We start from the raw sequence: 16,800 nt of genomic DNA, 5'->3' as shown, positions 1-16,800 counted from the left end.
CAGAAGAAAAAGAATTCTGATAGTGATCTATTAGGTAACCCTGCCCTGTCTCCTGGTAGGGCTACTCGAGCCAAATTCCACAAAAAGCGTTTCAAATGAGAGGTCTCATTTGGAACTGTCGAGGGGTGGGCAAGAAAGGAATGGCCACCTACCTCTCAGACATGATCAGTGACCATTCCCTGAATTTTCTGGGTTTGCAAGAAACTATGAAAAAAAGACTTCACTCCTAAATGTTTAAGGAGGATTGATCCCTTTGACATATTCCAGTGGGACTGGGTGCCTTATGTAGGCAAATCTAGGGGGGTCCTGTGTGGTGTGAGGAGAGATACTTTGGATGTAGTTTCCTGTTCTAAGGGCAAATATGTGCTCCAAATGGTGTTGTATGACAAAAGAAAAAAATCAGTGGGGGTTGCTAGTGGTTTATGGGTCAGCACATGATGAATTCAAAGATGAATTCTTGATTGAATTGGCTGTCTCCTGTAGTGGCATGAGTGTGCCCTACATAGTGGGGGGAGACTTTAACATATTGAGACACCCTGGAGAGAAGAATAAGAAAATGGTAAACATCAAAGCTACTGACCTATTCAACTCCATTATTAATACTCTAGCCCTTCGGGAAATCCATATTAGTGGTGGTAAATATACTTGGTGTTGGAAATATGCCCTAGAGGCAATAATAAAAGCATTATTATTATATTTCCTTGTTCATGATAATTGTCTTTATTCATGCTATAATTGTGTTATCCGGAAATCGTAATACATGTGTGAATAACAGACACCAACATGTCCCTAGTGAGCCTCTAGTTGACTGGCTCGTTGATCAACAGATAGTCATGGTTTCCTGACTATGGACATTGGATGTCATTGATAACGAGATCACATCATTAGGAGAATGATGTGATGGACAAGACCCAATCCTAAACATAGCACAAGATCGTATAGTTCGTTTGCTAGAGTTTTCCAATGTCAAAGTATCTTTTCCTTAGACCATGAGATCATGTAACTCCCGGATACCGTAGGAGGCTTTGGGTATACCAAACGTCACAACGTAACTGGGTGACTATAAAGGTAGACTACGGGTATCTCCGAAAGTGTCTGTTGGGTTGACATGGATCAAGACTGGGATTTGTCACTCCGTATGACGGAGAGGTATCACTGGGCCCACTCGGTAATGCATCATCATAATGAGCTCAAAGTGACCAAGTGTCTTGTCACGGGATCATGCATTACAGTACGAGTAAAGTGACTTGCCAGTAACGAGATTGAACGAGGTATTGGGATACCGACGATCGAATCTCGGGCAAGTAACATATCGATTGACAAAGGGAATTGCGTACGGGGTTGATTGAATCCTTGACATCGTGGTTCATCCGATGAGATCATCGTGGAGCATGTGGGAGCCAACATGGGTATCCAGATCCCGCTGTTGGTTATTGACCGGAGAGTCCTCTCGGTCATGTCTGCTTGTCTCCCGAACCCGTAGGGTCTACACACTTAAGGTTCGGTGACGCTAGGGTTGTGAAGATATGTATATGCAGTAACCCGAATGTTGTTTGGGGTCCCGGATGAGATCTCGGACGTCACGAGGAGTTCCGGAATGGTCCGGAGGTAAAGAATTATATATGGGAAGTGTTGTTTCGGCCATCGGGACAAGTTTCGGGGTCACCGGTATTGTACCGGGACCACCGGAGGGGTCCCGGGGGTCCACCGGGTGGGGCCACCTATCCCGGGGGGCCCCATGGGCTGAAGTGGGAGGGAACCCAGCCCATAGTGGGCTGGGGCGCCACCCCCCAAGGGCCCATGCGGCTAGGGTTGGAGGGGAAACCCTAGAGGGGGCGCCCCCTTGCTTGGGGGGCAAGCCCCCCACCCTAGGCCACCGCCCCCCCTAGTAGATCCATCTACTAGGGCCGGCGCCCCCCCATGGCACCCCTATATATAGTGGGGGAGAGGAGGGACTTCATACCCAAGCCCCTGGCGCCTCCCTCTCTCCCCGTTACGTCTCTCTTCCTCGTAGTATAGGCGAAGCCCTGCTACTGTGACGCCCTGCATCCACCACCACGCCGTCGTGCTGCTGGATCTTCCTCAACCTCTCCTTCTCCCTTGCTGGATCAAGAAGGAGGAGACGTCTCCCGTCCCGTACGTGTGTTGAACACGGAGGTGCCGTCCGTTCGGCGCTTGGTCATCGGTGATTTGGATCACGTCGTGTTCGACTACATCATCACCGTTCTTTTGAACGCTTCCGTGCGCGATCTACAAAGGTATGTAGATGCATCCAATGACTCGTTGCTAGATGAACTCCTAGATGATCTTGGTGAAACGAGTAGGAAAATTTTTGTTTTCTGCAACGTTCCCCTACAGTGGCATCATGAGCTAGGTCTATGCAAAGTTCTTCTTGCGCGAGTAGAACACAATTAGTTGTGGGCGTAGATTTGTCAACTTTCTTGCCGTTACTAGTCTTTTCTTGCTTCAGTGGTATTGTGGGATGAAGCGGCCCGGACCAACCTTACACGTACGCTTACGTGAGACCGGTTCCACCGACTAACATGCACTAGTTGCATAAGGTGGCTGGCGGGTGTCTGTCTCTCCCACTTTAGTTGGAGCGGATTCGATGAACAGGGTCCTTATGAAGGGTAAATAGAAGTTGACAAATCACGTTGTGGCTTTAACGTAGGTAAGAAGACGTTCTTGCTAGAACCCTAATTCAGCCACGTAAAACTTGCAACAACAATTAGAGGACGTCTAACTTGTTTTTGCAGCAAGTGGTTTGTGATATGATATGGCCAAAGTTGTGATGAATGATGAATGATCTATATGTGATGTATGAGATGTTCATGCTATTGTAATAGGAATCACGACTTGCATGTCGATGAGTATGACAACCGGCAGGAGCCATAGGAGTTGTCTTTATTCTTTTATATGACATGCGTGTCATCGAGAAACGCCATGTAAATTACTTTACTTTATTGCTAAACGCGTTAGCCATAGTAGTGGAAGTAATAGTTGGCGAGCAACTTCATGGATACACGATGATGGAGATCATGGTGTCAAGCCGGTGACAAGATGATCATGGAGCCCCAAGATGGAGATCAAAGGAGCTATGTGATATTGGCCATATCATGTCACGTTAATTATTTGATTACATGTGATGTTTATCATGTTTTGCGTCTTGTTTACTTAAAACGACGGTAGTAAATAAGATGATCCCTCATAACAATTTCAAGAAGTGTTCTCCCCTAACTGTGCACCGTTCATAAAGTTCGTCGTTTCTAAGCACGCCGTGATGATCGGGTGTGATGGATCCTTACGTTCACATACAACGGGTGTTGACGAGCCTAGCATGTACAGACATGGCCTCGGAACACATGCAAAACACTTAGGGTTAACTTGACGAGCCTGGCATGTACAGACATGGCCTCGGAACACAGAAGACCGAAAGGTCGAGCATGAGTCGTATAGAAGATGCGATCAACATGAAGATGTTCACCGACGTTGACTAGTCCGTCTCACGTGATGATCGGACACGACCTAGTCAACTCGGATCATGCAATACTTGGATGACTAGAGGGATGTCTAATCTAAGTGGGAGTTCATTAATAATTTGATTAGATGAACTTAATTATCATGAACTTAGTCTAAAATCTTTGCAATATGTCTTGTAGATCAAATGGCCAACGTAGTCCTCAACTTCAACGCGTTCCTAGAGAAAACCAAGCTGAAAGACGATGGCAGCAACTATACGGACTGGGTCCGGAACCTGAGGATCATCCTCATAGCTGCCAAGAAAGATTATGTCCTACAAGCACCGCTAGGTGATCCACCCGTCCCACAGAACCAAGACGTTATGAACGCTTGGCAGACACGTGTTGACGACTACTCCCTCGTTCAGTGCGGCATGCTTTACAGCTTAGAGCCGGGGCTCCAAAAGCGTTTTGAGAGACATGGAGCATATGAGATGTTCGAAGAGCTGAAAATGGTTTTTCAAGCTCATGCCCGGATCGAGAGATATGAAGTCTCTGACAAGTTCTTCAGCTGTAAGATGGAGGAAAACAGTTCTGTCAGTGAGCACATACTCACTATGTCTGGGTTACACAACCGCTTGTCTCAGCTGGGAGTTAATCTCCCGGATGATGCGGTCATTGACAGAATCCTCCAGTCGCTTCCACCAAGCTACAAGAGCTTTGTGATGAACTTCAACATGCAGGGGATGCAAAAGACCATTCCTGAGTTGTTCTCAATGCTGAAATCAGCGGAGGTAGAAGTCAAGAAGGAACATCAAGTGTTGATGGTCAATAAAACCACTAAGTTCAAGAAAGGCAAGGGTAAAAAGAACTTCAAGAAGGACGGCAAGGAGGTTGCCGCGCCCGGCAAGCAAGCTGCCGGGAAGAAGCCAAAGAATGGACCCAAGCCTGAGACAGAGTGCTTTTATTGCAAAGGGAAGGGTCACTGAAGCGGAACTGCCCCAAATACTTAGCGGACAAGAAGGCCGGCAACACCAAAGGTATATTTGATAATACATGTAATTGATGTGTACCTTACCAGTACTCGTAGTGACTCCTGGGTATTTGATACCGGTGCCGTTGCTCATATTTGTAACTCACAGCAGGAGCTGCGGAATAAACGGAGACTGGCAAAGGACGAGGTGACGATGCGCGTCGGGAATGGTTCCAAGGTTGATGTGATCGCCGTCGGCACGCTGCCTCTGCATTTACCTACGGGATTAGTTTTAAACCTCAATAACTGTTATTTAGTGCCAGCTTTGAGCATGAACATTGTATCGGGATCTCGTTTAATTCGAGATGGCTACTCATTTAAATCTGAGAATAATGGTTGTTCCATTTATATGAGAGATATGTTTTATGGTCATGCTCCTATGGTGAATGGTTTATTTTTAATGAATCTTGGGCGTATTACTACACATGTTCATAATGTGAGTACCAAAAGATGTAAGGTTGATAATGATAGTCCCACATACTTGTGGCACTGCCGCCTTGGTCACATAGGTGTCAAACGCATGAAGAAGCTCCATGCAGATGGACTTTTAGAGTCTCTTGATTATGAATCATTTGACACGTGCGAACCATGCCTCATGGGTAAGATGACCAAGACTCCGTTCTCAGGAACAATGGAGCGAGCAACCAACTTATTGGAAATCATACATACTGATGTGTGCGGTCCAATGAGTGTTGAGGCTCGCGGTGGCTATCGTTATGTTCTCACCCTCACTGATGACTTGAGTAGATATGGGTATGTCTACTTAATGAAACACAAGTCTGAAACCTTTGAAAAGTTCAAGGAATTTCAGAGTGAGGTTGAAAATCAACGTGACAGGAAAATCAAGTTTCTACGATCAGATCGTGGAGGAGAATACTTGAGTCACGAATTTGGTGCACACTTAAGAAAATATGGAATAGTTTCACAACTCACGCCGCCTGGAACACCTCAGCGTAACGGTGTGTCCGAACGTCGTAATCGCACTCTATTAGATATGGTGCGGTCTATGATGTCTCTTACTGATTTACCGCTATCTTTTTGGGGCTATGCTTTAGAGACTGCCGCATTCACTTTAAATAGGGCTCCGTCGAAATCCGTTGAGACGACACCGTATGAATTATGGTTTGGAAAGAAACCTAAGCTGCCGTTTCTAAAAGTTTGGGGATGTGATGCTTATGTCAAGAAACTTCAACCTGAAAAGCTCGAACCCAAGTCGGAAAAATGCGTCTTCATAGGATACCCAAAAGAAACTATTGGGTACACCTTCTACCTCAGATCCGAAGGCAAGGTCTTTGTTGCCAAGAATGGGTCCTTTCTAGAGAAAGAGTTTCTCTCGAGAGAAGTAAGTGGGAGGAAAGTAGAGCTTGATGAGGTATTACCTCTTGAACCGGTAAATGGCGCAACTCAAGAAAATGTTCCTGAGGTGCCTGCACCGACTAGAGAGGAAGTTAATGATAATGATCAAGATACTTCTGATCAAGCTCCTACTGAAATTCGAAGGTCCACAAGGGCACGTTCCGCACCAGAGTGGTACGGCAACCCTGTCTTGGAAATCATGTTGTTAGACAACGGTGAACCTTCGAACTATGAAGAAGCGATGGCGGGCCCGGATTCCGACAAATGGCTAGAAGCCATGAAATCCGAGATAGGATCCATGTATGAAAACGAAGTATGGACTTTGACTGACTTGCCCGTTGAACGGCGAGCCATAGAAAATAAATGGATCTTTAAGAAGAAGACAAACGCGGATGGTAATGTAACCATCTATAAAGCTTGACTTGTTGCTAAGGGTTATCGACAAGTTCAAGGGGTTGACTACGATGAGACTTTCTCACCGGTAGCGAAGCTAAAGTCCGTCCGAATCATGTTAGCGATTGCCGCATTCTATGATTATGAAATATGGCAAATGGACGTCAAAACGGCATTCCTTAATGGTTTCCTTAAGGAAGAATTGTATATGATGCAGCCGGAAGGTTTTGTCGATCCTAAGAATGCTGACAAGGTGTGCAAGCTCCAACGCTCGATTTATGGGCTGGTGCAAGCATCTCGGAGTTGGAACATTCGCTTTGATGAGATGATAAAAGCGTTTGGGTTTACACAGACATATGGAGAAGCCTGTGTTTACAAGAAAGTGAGTGGGAGCTCTGTAGCATTTCTCATATTATATGTAGGTGACATACTTTTGATGGGAAATGATATAGAACTCTTGGACAGCATCAAGGCCTACTTGAATAAGAGTTTTTCAATGAAGGACCTTGGAGAAGCTGCTTATATATTAGGCATCAAAATCTATAGAGATAGATCGAGACGCCTCATAGGTCTTTCACAAAGCACATACCTTGATAAGATATTGAAGAAGTTCAATATGGATCAATCCAAGAAGGGGTTCTTGCCTGTGTTACAAGGTATGAAATTGAGCTCAGCTCAATGTCCGACCACGGCAGAAGATATAGGAGAGATGAGCGTCATCCCCTATGCATCAGCCATAGGTTCTATTATGTATGCGATGCTGTGTACCAGACCTGATGTAAACCTTGCCGTAAGTTTGGTAGGAAGGTACCAAAGTAATCCCGGCAAGGAACACTGGACAGCGGTCAAGAATATCCTGAAGTACCTGAAAAGGACTAAGGAAATGTTTCTCGTTTATGGAGGTGACGAAGAGCTCGTCGTAAAGGGTTACGTCGACGCTAGCTTCGACACAGATCTGGATGACTCTAAGTCACAAACCGGATACGTGTATATTTTGAATGGTGGGGCAGTAAGCTGGTGCAGTTGCAAGCAAAGCGTCGTGGCGGGATCTACATGTGAAGCGGAGTACATGGCAGCCTCGGAGGCAGCACATGAAGCAATATGGGTGAAGGAGTTCATCACCGACCTAGGAGTCATACCCAATGCGTCGGGGCCGATCAAGCTCTTCTGTGACAACACTGGAGCTATTGCTCTTGCCAAGGAGCCCAGGTTTCACAAGAAGACAAGGCACATCAAGCGTCGCTTCAACTCCATTCGTGAAAATGTTCAAGATGGAGACATAGAGATTTGTAAAGTACATACGGACCTAAATGTAGCGGATCCGTTGACTAAACCTCTCCCTAGGGCAAAACATGATCAACACCAGAATTCCATGAGTGTTCGATTCATCACAATGTAACTAGATTATTGACTCTAGTGCAAGTGGGAGACTGTTGGAAATATGCCCTAGAGGCAATAATAAAAGCATTATTATTATATTTCCTTGTTCATGATAATTGTCTTTATTCATGCTATAATTGTGTTATCCGGAAATCGTAATACATGTGTGAATAACAGACACCAACATGTCCCTAGTGAGCCTCTAGTTGACTGGCTCGTTGATCAACAGATAGTCATGGTTTCCTGACTATGGACATTGGATGTCATTGATAACGAGATCACATCATTAGGAGAATGATGTGATGGACAAGACCCAATCCTAAACATAGCACAAGATCGTATAGTTCGTTTGCTAGAGTTTTCCAATGTCAAAGTATCTTTTCCTTAGACCATGAGATCATGTAACTCCCGGATACCGTAGGAGGCTTTGGGTATACCAAACGTCACAACGTAACTGGGTGACTATAAAGGTAGACTACGGGTATCTCCGAAAGTGTCTGTTGGGTTGACATGGATCAAGACTGGGATTTGTCACTCCGTATGACGGAGAGGTATCACTGGGCCCACTCGGTAATGCATCATCATAATGAGCTCAAAGTGACCAAGTGTCTGGTCACGGGATCATGCATTACGGTACGAGTAAAGTGACTTGCCGGTAACGAGATTGAACGAGGTATTGGGATACCGACGATCGAATCTCGGGCAAGTAACATATCGATTGACAAAGGGAATTGCGTACGGGGTTGATTGAATCCTTGACATCGTGGTTCATCCGATGAGATCATCGTGGAGCATGTGGGAGCCAACATGGGTATCCAGATCCCGCTGTTGGTTATTGACCGGAGAGTCCTCTCGGTCATGTCTGCTTGTCTCCCGAACCCGTAGGGTCTACACACTTAAGGTTCGGTGACGCTAGGGTTGTGAAGATATGTATATGCAATAACCCGAATGTTGTTCGGGGTCCCGGATGAGATCCCGGATGTCACGAGGAGTTTCGGAATGGTCCGGAGGTAAAGAATTATATATGGGAAGTGATGTTTCGGCCATCGGGACAAGTTTCGGGGTCACCGGTATTGTACCGCGACCACCGGAGGGGTCCCGGGGGTCCACCGGGTGGGGCCACCTATCCCGGGGGGCCCCATGGGCTGAAGTGGGAGGGAACCCAGCCCATAGTGGGCTGGGGCGCCACCCCCCAAGGGCCCATGCGGCTAGGGTTGGAGGGGAAACCCTAGAGGGGGCGCCCCCTTGCTTGGGGGGCAAGCCCCCCACCCTAGGCCACCGCCCCCCCTAGTAGATCCATCTACTAGGGCCGGCGCCCCCCCATGGCACCCCTATATATAGTGGGGGAGAGGAGGGACTTCATACCCAAGCCCCTGGCGCCTCCCTCTCTCCCCGTTACGTCTCTCTTCCTCGTAGTATAGGCGAAGCCCTGCTACTGTGACGCCCTGCATCCACCACCACGCCGTCGTGCTGCTAGATCTTCCTCAACCTCTCCTTCTCCCTTGCTGGATCAAGAAGGAGGAGACGTCCCCCGTCCCGTACGTGTGTTGAACGCGGAGGTGTCGTCCGTTCGGCGCTTGGTCATCGGTGATTTGGATCACGTCGTGTTCGACTACATCATCACCGTTCTTTTGAACGCTTCCGTGCGCGATCTACAAAGGTATGTAGATGCATCCAATGACTCGTTGCTAGATGAACTCCTAGATGATCTTGGTGAAACGAGTAGGAAAATTTTTGTTTTCTGCAACGTTCCCCCTACACTTGGACCAACAATCAGGCCCACCCCACTCTAGAAAAGCTAGATCGTATCCTGATGTCTGAAAGTTGGGAAGATGCCTTCCCAATGGTCTCTGTGAGGAAATTAGTTTGAGAAATCTCTGACCATAACCCCTTGCTGCTCTCTTCTGGGGAAGAAGGGCGTGAAGCGCCAAAACCTCGAGAATTTCGTTTTGATCTATCCTGGATCAAAGATGACAACTTCTTGCCCACTGTTGGGAGAATTTGGGCTAAAAAAGTTGCATCGTCAGACCCGATAGATGTCTTGGATATCAAGCTGAAAAGATTTAAGACTTACTTTAAGGGGTGGGGCTCGGATAGGTATGGGCACGATAAGAAAAGAAAAGAGGAGTTACGCATGGAGCTGTCTATGCTGGAGGAATTAGAAGAGGAGGATGTGTTGCCTCCTGACCTATACAGTCGAAAAGTTGATGTTAGTGTCGAACTTTATGAGATATACTGGTGAACGAGATCTTATGGCTTCAACAATCCGACCAGCGTTGGCTCCTCAAAGGGGATTTGAACACTGATTACTACCATAAAATTGCCAATGGGCGAAAACGCAAAAACACAATTCAATCACTCAGGGTAGGGGAGACAGTGATCGAGGGCACGAACAACCTAATTACCCACGCTACTGATTTCTACAAAGAATTGTTTGGCCTAGCCCCTGGTAACCAATTCCACCTTGATCCGGGCACCTGGTCGGACGAGGAGAAACTAAACGAGAAGGACAACTTTGACCTGTGTCGTGATTTCACGGAACAAGAGGTCAAGGAGGCTTTGTTTGATATGGCTCCTAACAGAGCCCCTATACCCGATAATATCCCTATTGAATTCTACCAGGTGTGTTGGGATATTGTCAAAGATGACATCATGGCCCTGTTTAAACATTTTCACCAAGGGAAGCTGGATGTGCAATGGCTTAATTACGGGATTATTACACTTCTCCCAAAAACTTCTGGGGTTGAGAAAATCCAACAATATAGGCCCATATGCTTGCTGAGATGCCCATATAAACTGATTACTAAAGTCCTCGACCGCAGAGTAGCTATCTACGCAGACAAACTCATTAGCTCTACCCAGAATGCCTTTGTGAAGGGCAGAAACATTATGAATGGTATCATGTCCCTCCATGAAATTCTTAACTACACCTATGTTAAGAAAAAAAGTGGGGATTGTCCTTAAGGTGGATTTTGAAAAAGCCTATGACAAGGTTAATTGGGACTTTCTTTTAGAGTGCCACAAGATGCAGGGGTTTAATGATACTTGGTGCGGGTGGATTAAGCAAATCCTTTACAATGGGACTGTTAGTATTAAACTCAACAGTAATGTTGGTCCATATTTTCAAAGCAAAAAAGGGGTCCGCCAGGGGGACCCCCACTCCCCTTTCCTATTTAATCTGGCTGTTGAGTGCCTCACCAAAATGATTAAAAATGCCCAGAAAAATAAGCTGATTGTGGGTCTAGCTTCCGATCTTATTCCTGATGGGGTGGCGGTCCTTCAATACACAGATGATACTATCATTTGCATAGAAGATGACATTGATAAAGCAGTCAACCTGAAGTTGCTGCTGTATATGTTTGAAATGATGTCTGGCCTGAAAGTTAACTTTCAGAAGAGCGAAATTCTTACTGTAGGTGGGGATGAGACTGTTGTTAATAAATAAGCTGAGATCTTCGACTGTGAGGTCGGCAGTTTCCCACTTAGATACCTGGGCATGCCTGTCAGTTATGCTAACCTGAAAATCTCCGATTGGGAATTCATTGTTAGTAAGTACTTGAAGAGGTTCGAAGCCTGGATTGGCAATGCTGCCTCGATGGGGGGTAGACATACCCTGCTTGACTCTGTGGTTACACAGATTTCTTTATACCACATGTCGATGTGGCTAATGAGCAAAACCTTCATTGAAAAGCTAGATAAACATAGACGCACGTTCTTCTGGAAAGGGTGCAACAAAAAGAAGAGATACTATCTTGTCAAGTGGAGCAGAATCTGTAGATCCAGGGACAAAGGGGGTTTAGGCATAAAAGACCTCCGGAAGCAGAATATTAGCCTCATGGTTAAATGGTGGTGGAAGCTAGAGACTCAAAATGGGTTATGGCAGGACATCGTCCGTGCCAGATATCTTCGCAACAAATCTGTTGCAGAAGTTACTACTAAGTTCTCTGACTCACTATGCTGGAAAGCCCTGCTTAAGGTGAAAGACATCTATATGATGAGCAGGAAAATTGAGATTGGGCCTGGAAACTTAATTAGATTGTGGAAAGATTCAATGAATGGGTTGCTCCCATTGCAGGATCAATACCCACATTTGTTTGAGATTTGCAATCGTTCGGAAAGCACCCTGGACAGGAGAGATGAGCTCGATACCACTTCTGTTTTCAGACGTAGGCTTACCCCGAACTGTCTAAACAGTGGGAAGACATGCGTACTGTAACTAAAAGTATCCCTCTGACCGAGAAGAATGATCGAATCTTTTGGGGCCTAAATCAAACTTCACCACCAAATCGGTTTATAAGATGCTGAAAAAACCCCTTAGTGGGTGCCATTACAAGTGGATTTGGAGAACCAAAATCCCTCTGAAGATAAAAATCTTTCTCTGGCAGTTATCGCAAGACGCGGTGCTTACTAGGCAAGTGATGAGAAAAAGAAAATGGCCAGGAAACCCGAGTTGCTCTTTTTGCAAAGGGGTGGAGACAGCTCAGCATCTCTTTTTTACTTGCCCAATGGCCAAGGTAGTCTGGCGTTCCATCGGGGTGGTGCTGGGCACTGACAAATGCCCCAAAAACTACTGGCAATACTTCGTGTGGTGTCACAAATTTCTTCCTGGGAAGAAAACTTTTTACACGGTGGGCTTAGCGGCCACCTGTTGGGCGATATGGTTGGCGCGCAATCGAGCTACTTTTGAAAAGAAACAAATCAAGACTCCTTTTGAGATTTTGTTCTCTCTATGCTCTTTTCTGCTTTACTAGACAGGTTCACAACAAGGGGATGACGCCAGGGAGCTACGCACAGGAGCGGAGATGATCAGGGCTAGCACAATGCAGCTGATGAAGATGTGCGATGCCGCCAAGCAAACGATCCAAGGTGCCTGATGCTTCGAGACGCTCTAGCTGAAGATGGTTGGCACGAGTCGTCTACCTTTTGACGCTTCTACCCGGAGATGATGTCTACCTGATTGGCAAATGTTTCTATGTCTGCTATAGTTTGGTCTTTTGAGCTTGTAATAGGCTAGACTTTATATCGTGCTACTTAGGTTTTCGCCCCACAGCACTCGTTTTGATGGCGAGCGAGTGTGGTGGGTTTCCTGGTAGTGCAGGAACTCGCTCTACCTCTTTCCCTTCTCCTGACTTCTCTGATTGGAACTGGTTGTATTTCCGTTCTATACAATGGAAAGGGGTAAAGCCCGGTTCTAAAAGTAAATCAATCTAATATATGAGCGCTAGCTGCTATGTCAAGAGACTGAAGCATGACAGGATTACAAGAGTTCTCCCAGCCATTGTATAGAAAGCTCAGTCTCACACGTCCTTGTATAGAAAGCTTCATAACATCAACAGACAGGAATAAGCTCTGCAGTTTTTCTAAATTAGGTCAGAGTTGGCAGGAGAAATGAAAAGTGCCAATTAGATTAACATAACACACAACCAAGCCAACAATCTGGTACATGCATAATAACTGTTTGATACAGCTAGTGCACAGAAGATAACTAGAGATCAAAACATTCATAAGGTATATATTCTATCATTTGTCTTGAGCTCCTTGAAGCACGGAAGCTGGAAACTTGCCATAGTACGGCACGTAGAGTCGACTTCGATATAGGTCAACGAACCTTGGAATGTTTAGAATCTGCGAGCCCTTTCCAGTACTGATGCTATATGAGATGATCTTATTATCAGCAATTGTGTCAGCAAGGAAAACTAGCTCTCTCTCCAAGTCAAATGCCAGGATTTCATAATCAAAATACCATAATCCTTCATTGTTAGTACGGAGCATTATGTCCCTCCCAAATACGTTGTTCATATTTAGACGATGCTTCACCACCCATCTATCAGATCCTTCCAAACTCCAAATTCGGATGATGCAACCATCCAATTCTTGTTGTGCATAGCATAAGACCCCAAACGACTGGCCAAGACAGCCATCAAAGCAATAAAACCTCTGTTCTGGTCCATTTGGAAATCCAGGCAGCTGAAGGATCCTATGATTGAGCAATTGTGTGCATGTGTCAGGTGCATCGAGTGCCAGAAGGTAATGCCCCCATAAGTGATCCACATACAACACCCCATTTAAGAAGAGTGAATCACCACCAAGTATATCTGAAGTTTCCCATAGACAATTAGACCATGTCGAATCCTCAGAGAAAAATACCTTAACTTCGGTGTCATATCCACCATTTGGAGTCGTCTCAAATTTGAAGACATAGAAGTATTGAGACCATAATGGATCAAAACACAACTTGAGATCAGCATAAGAGACGGCTGGTCCAGCTTCAGTATTTGGAAGTGCCATCCACTCTTGAGTTGCTGGATTGCACACAGTGGCGTCGGAAATTTCTTTAGAGTGTGTACCACCACGATAACAAAGAAGTAGGCCATTGCTGCAACCCTTAAGCTCCAAGGGATGCTCATAGCATGGCACAAAGCTAAGTGTTGTATCAATATCCCTGTCACCTGAGGGAAGGCCCACGAGATGGATGGCATTGCCATGCTCATTTTTTTGGTACAGGAAACCGAAGGGAGTTCTTGGGAGCTTCTTGCGGTAGTGCTGATCAGATGAGAAGGCAAGCCAAGACTTGCAGACACATCTGAAACGGCAAAAGGACTTCAGCGGCAGCCGAGACAGGATCTCCACCACCAGGTCATCAGGTAGTATGGTTGTGGCCATCCCCTACCGAGATTCAATACCTCCTTTGAGCTTATCTAGCAGGTGAACTTATATCTACATCAAAAAAGAAGAAAATAGATGATATAAAACTGAGAAACTTAGTGTTTGTGCAGAACTGCAAGAAGTAGTGATACCCATTATTTAACGATTGACCAGAGCTGAGCGAATTAATGGATTGAAGCTTAGACCGGCACTTGATAAATGGTGCTCGAAATATGGATGTAGAATTACGGATGTCAAATGAACAGAAATATTATCCAACATTCACACTAAAAACCATGATTTTTTTTGCTGGTCCCCTTCTAACAATGCTTTTGCAGTTTACACAAGAATTTGCAAATGAGAAAAGTTGTGAAGCATATTTCAGTATGGGCTTATGACCTATGCTGAGTGGGGCCACGCGGATTCACCGTGGCATGGGGATACTTCTCTGTAATTAAGTAATTATATGCAAAGTTACAAATAATAAAATCACTATAAGTTTTTCCAAATTCGCCATCCATTTCACAACAAGTAAGCAATAATAGTAATATAATACACACGTTCCTACAATGCACGTTGAAACAAAATGTGATATGATAAAAAGGTAACGGAATGTACCTCAGGATCTATAAATCTTACGTACCTATTAGACACCGTGTAAAGCTGAGACAAGTGCGAACTTGTGAGATAAGCCAGGGCAAATCAAGTGGCCCTGACAAGTGCTAACAATTTTTTGTTGGTCCCGATCGATGCTTCAATTAGTAAACAAGTGGCCCTTGAAACATATGTGATCATGTTCATGCCTTATGACAATGACACGGTTGTGTATATGAAAGAACAGATTTGGCATGGATACTGCTATTAAGTTATGTGCAAACAATAAAATCACTATAAGTTTTTCCAATGATTGCATCGTCATCCATTTCACAACAGGTCAGCAAGAGTGAAAACATAATACACGTGTTACTATAATGCACCTTGAAACAAAATGTGATCTGATAAAAAGGGAACAGAATGTACCTTACGGGACCTATCAGACGCCGTGAGATCCAGGTTGCATCTGCGACGAGCTCAGATCAGAAACGGCGCACGAGGAAAAACATGCGGCATTAGCTAGGCATCGAGGAGATGAAGAGGAAAGGGAGCTCACCGCGTAATGGTTGCTTCCGGTAGTCGGCGAGTGCGGTCGGCCAGGCAGCAAGCGGGGACGAGGCTGCGGAGGTGAGGCGGCAGAACGGGGAGCTCGATGCTGCAGCAAGCAGCGGTCGTGCCGGAGTCTCGCCGCGGCTCGCCGGAGAATGGGGATTCGCCGCTAGTGTTCCAGATTGGGAGAGGGTGGGATCATATTTGGGCCGAGGCTGCTCGCTAGGGCAAAGGAAAGAAGAGAGCCTCTTACTGGGCTGGGCCGTGTCCCTCGTTTTTATATTTGCCCCTCGTTCGTATTCGATTGTTTCTGCAGCTTCGGCGGCCAATCCCGAAAGGTCAAGTGACGCCATCTGTCATAATTTGGGAGTTGTCTCTTTTTTCATAGATCTGTTTATTTAAACGACAGCGATAATTGGCATATGTGTGCCAATTAGCAAAATTATCAACCCGGTCCACTCTTTAGATAACTGGCACACGAGGGCCTCGTTCCGCTCGATCGTAGGAGGCTTCCACCGATTTTTTTTCCCTGCCGATTTTTATTTTCAAAACGGTTTTTTAACTCTACTGATTTTATGATAGTTAATTTAGGTTGGAAGAAAAAGAAATAATAAAGTACTTAAAAAGGGGAATTGAACTCAGGTCTAATGCATGCCTGCTATGCCTTATAACCAACTCATCCATCTTAACTTGTTGTCCATAGTATGCAAACAACGGATTTTGAACTGCCCAACCCGCGCCGCCTAGCGAGCTCCCGACGTCGGAGCCACCGGGCACGCACCCGTGCATCCCGCCGCCCCCAAGCACCAACCCTCGAGCATCACCACAATGGGCCGAGTGGCACCGGCAGCCACCGGGGAGGCCGGATCTGGCGCCCCACCCGTTGGATCGACGCAAACAGAGGGTAGAGATGCCAGAGACGACAGGAGAGGGATCCACCACCGCCCGATCCGCCGGGCCCAGCCACGCCTAACGACCCAGAGTCGCCCGGCCGCGCTGCTCCCAGCCCAGATCCACCGTCGCCGCATCCCGCCCTGCACGAGCCACCACCAACCGCACCGCCCGAAGCGCAGCCACCGCGCCAGCGCAGACTCGAACGCCAGCCCGTCGCGGCGCCCGGCGCCCACGCCGCTCCCTTGCCCGCGGAGGAACGAGAAGCCCACCCAAGGCCGCTCCCGCGACCCGCTCCCACCCCCAAAACCCTCGCCGCCGCCACCTCCCTTGCCCGTCTCCGGTGGGATCCGGCCGCCCTCGCCGGCGTGCGGCCCGGATCCGCCCCTCCCTTCCACCGCCCTCCCTTCCCCGCCCCTCCTTCCGCCCTCGCGCTGCCTCCCTGGGAGGCGGCCGAGCGGCCCCCGCGCCTCTCCACTCGGCTTCGCCTCCCCTTCCTCT

The 16,800-nt window shown here is 46.7% G+C and overlaps 1 protein-coding gene across 1 annotated transcript; it reads right to left on the bottom strand.

Annotated features, from left to right (window-relative positions):
• Window positions 1–12,910: 12,910 nt before the first annotated feature.
• Window positions 12,911–15,640, bottom strand: LOC125506208 (F-box protein At5g49610-like). The gene is made up of 3 exons (XM_048671071.1): window positions 15,416–15,640; window positions 15,286–15,325; window positions 12,911–14,337 (listed from the first exon to the last, which is right to left on the bottom strand). The coding sequence occupies exon 3, from the start codon at window positions 14,281–14,283 to the stop codon at window positions 13,141–13,143; it is 1,143 nt and encodes a 380-aa protein (XP_048527028.1). The 5' UTR covers window positions 14,284–14,337; window positions 15,286–15,325; window positions 15,416–15,640; the 3' UTR covers window positions 12,911–13,140.
• Window positions 15,641–16,800: the final 1,160 nt, after the last annotated feature.

This window comes from Triticum urartu, chromosome 5, assembly GCF_003073215.2.
Source record: "Triticum urartu cultivar G1812 chromosome 5, Tu2.1, whole genome shotgun sequence".
Lineage (NCBI taxonomy): Eukaryota > Viridiplantae > Streptophyta > Magnoliopsida > Poales > Poaceae > Triticum > Triticum urartu.
The sequence above is the reverse complement of the archived record's forward strand: the minus strand, read 5'-3'. Positions and strand labels throughout refer to the sequence as shown.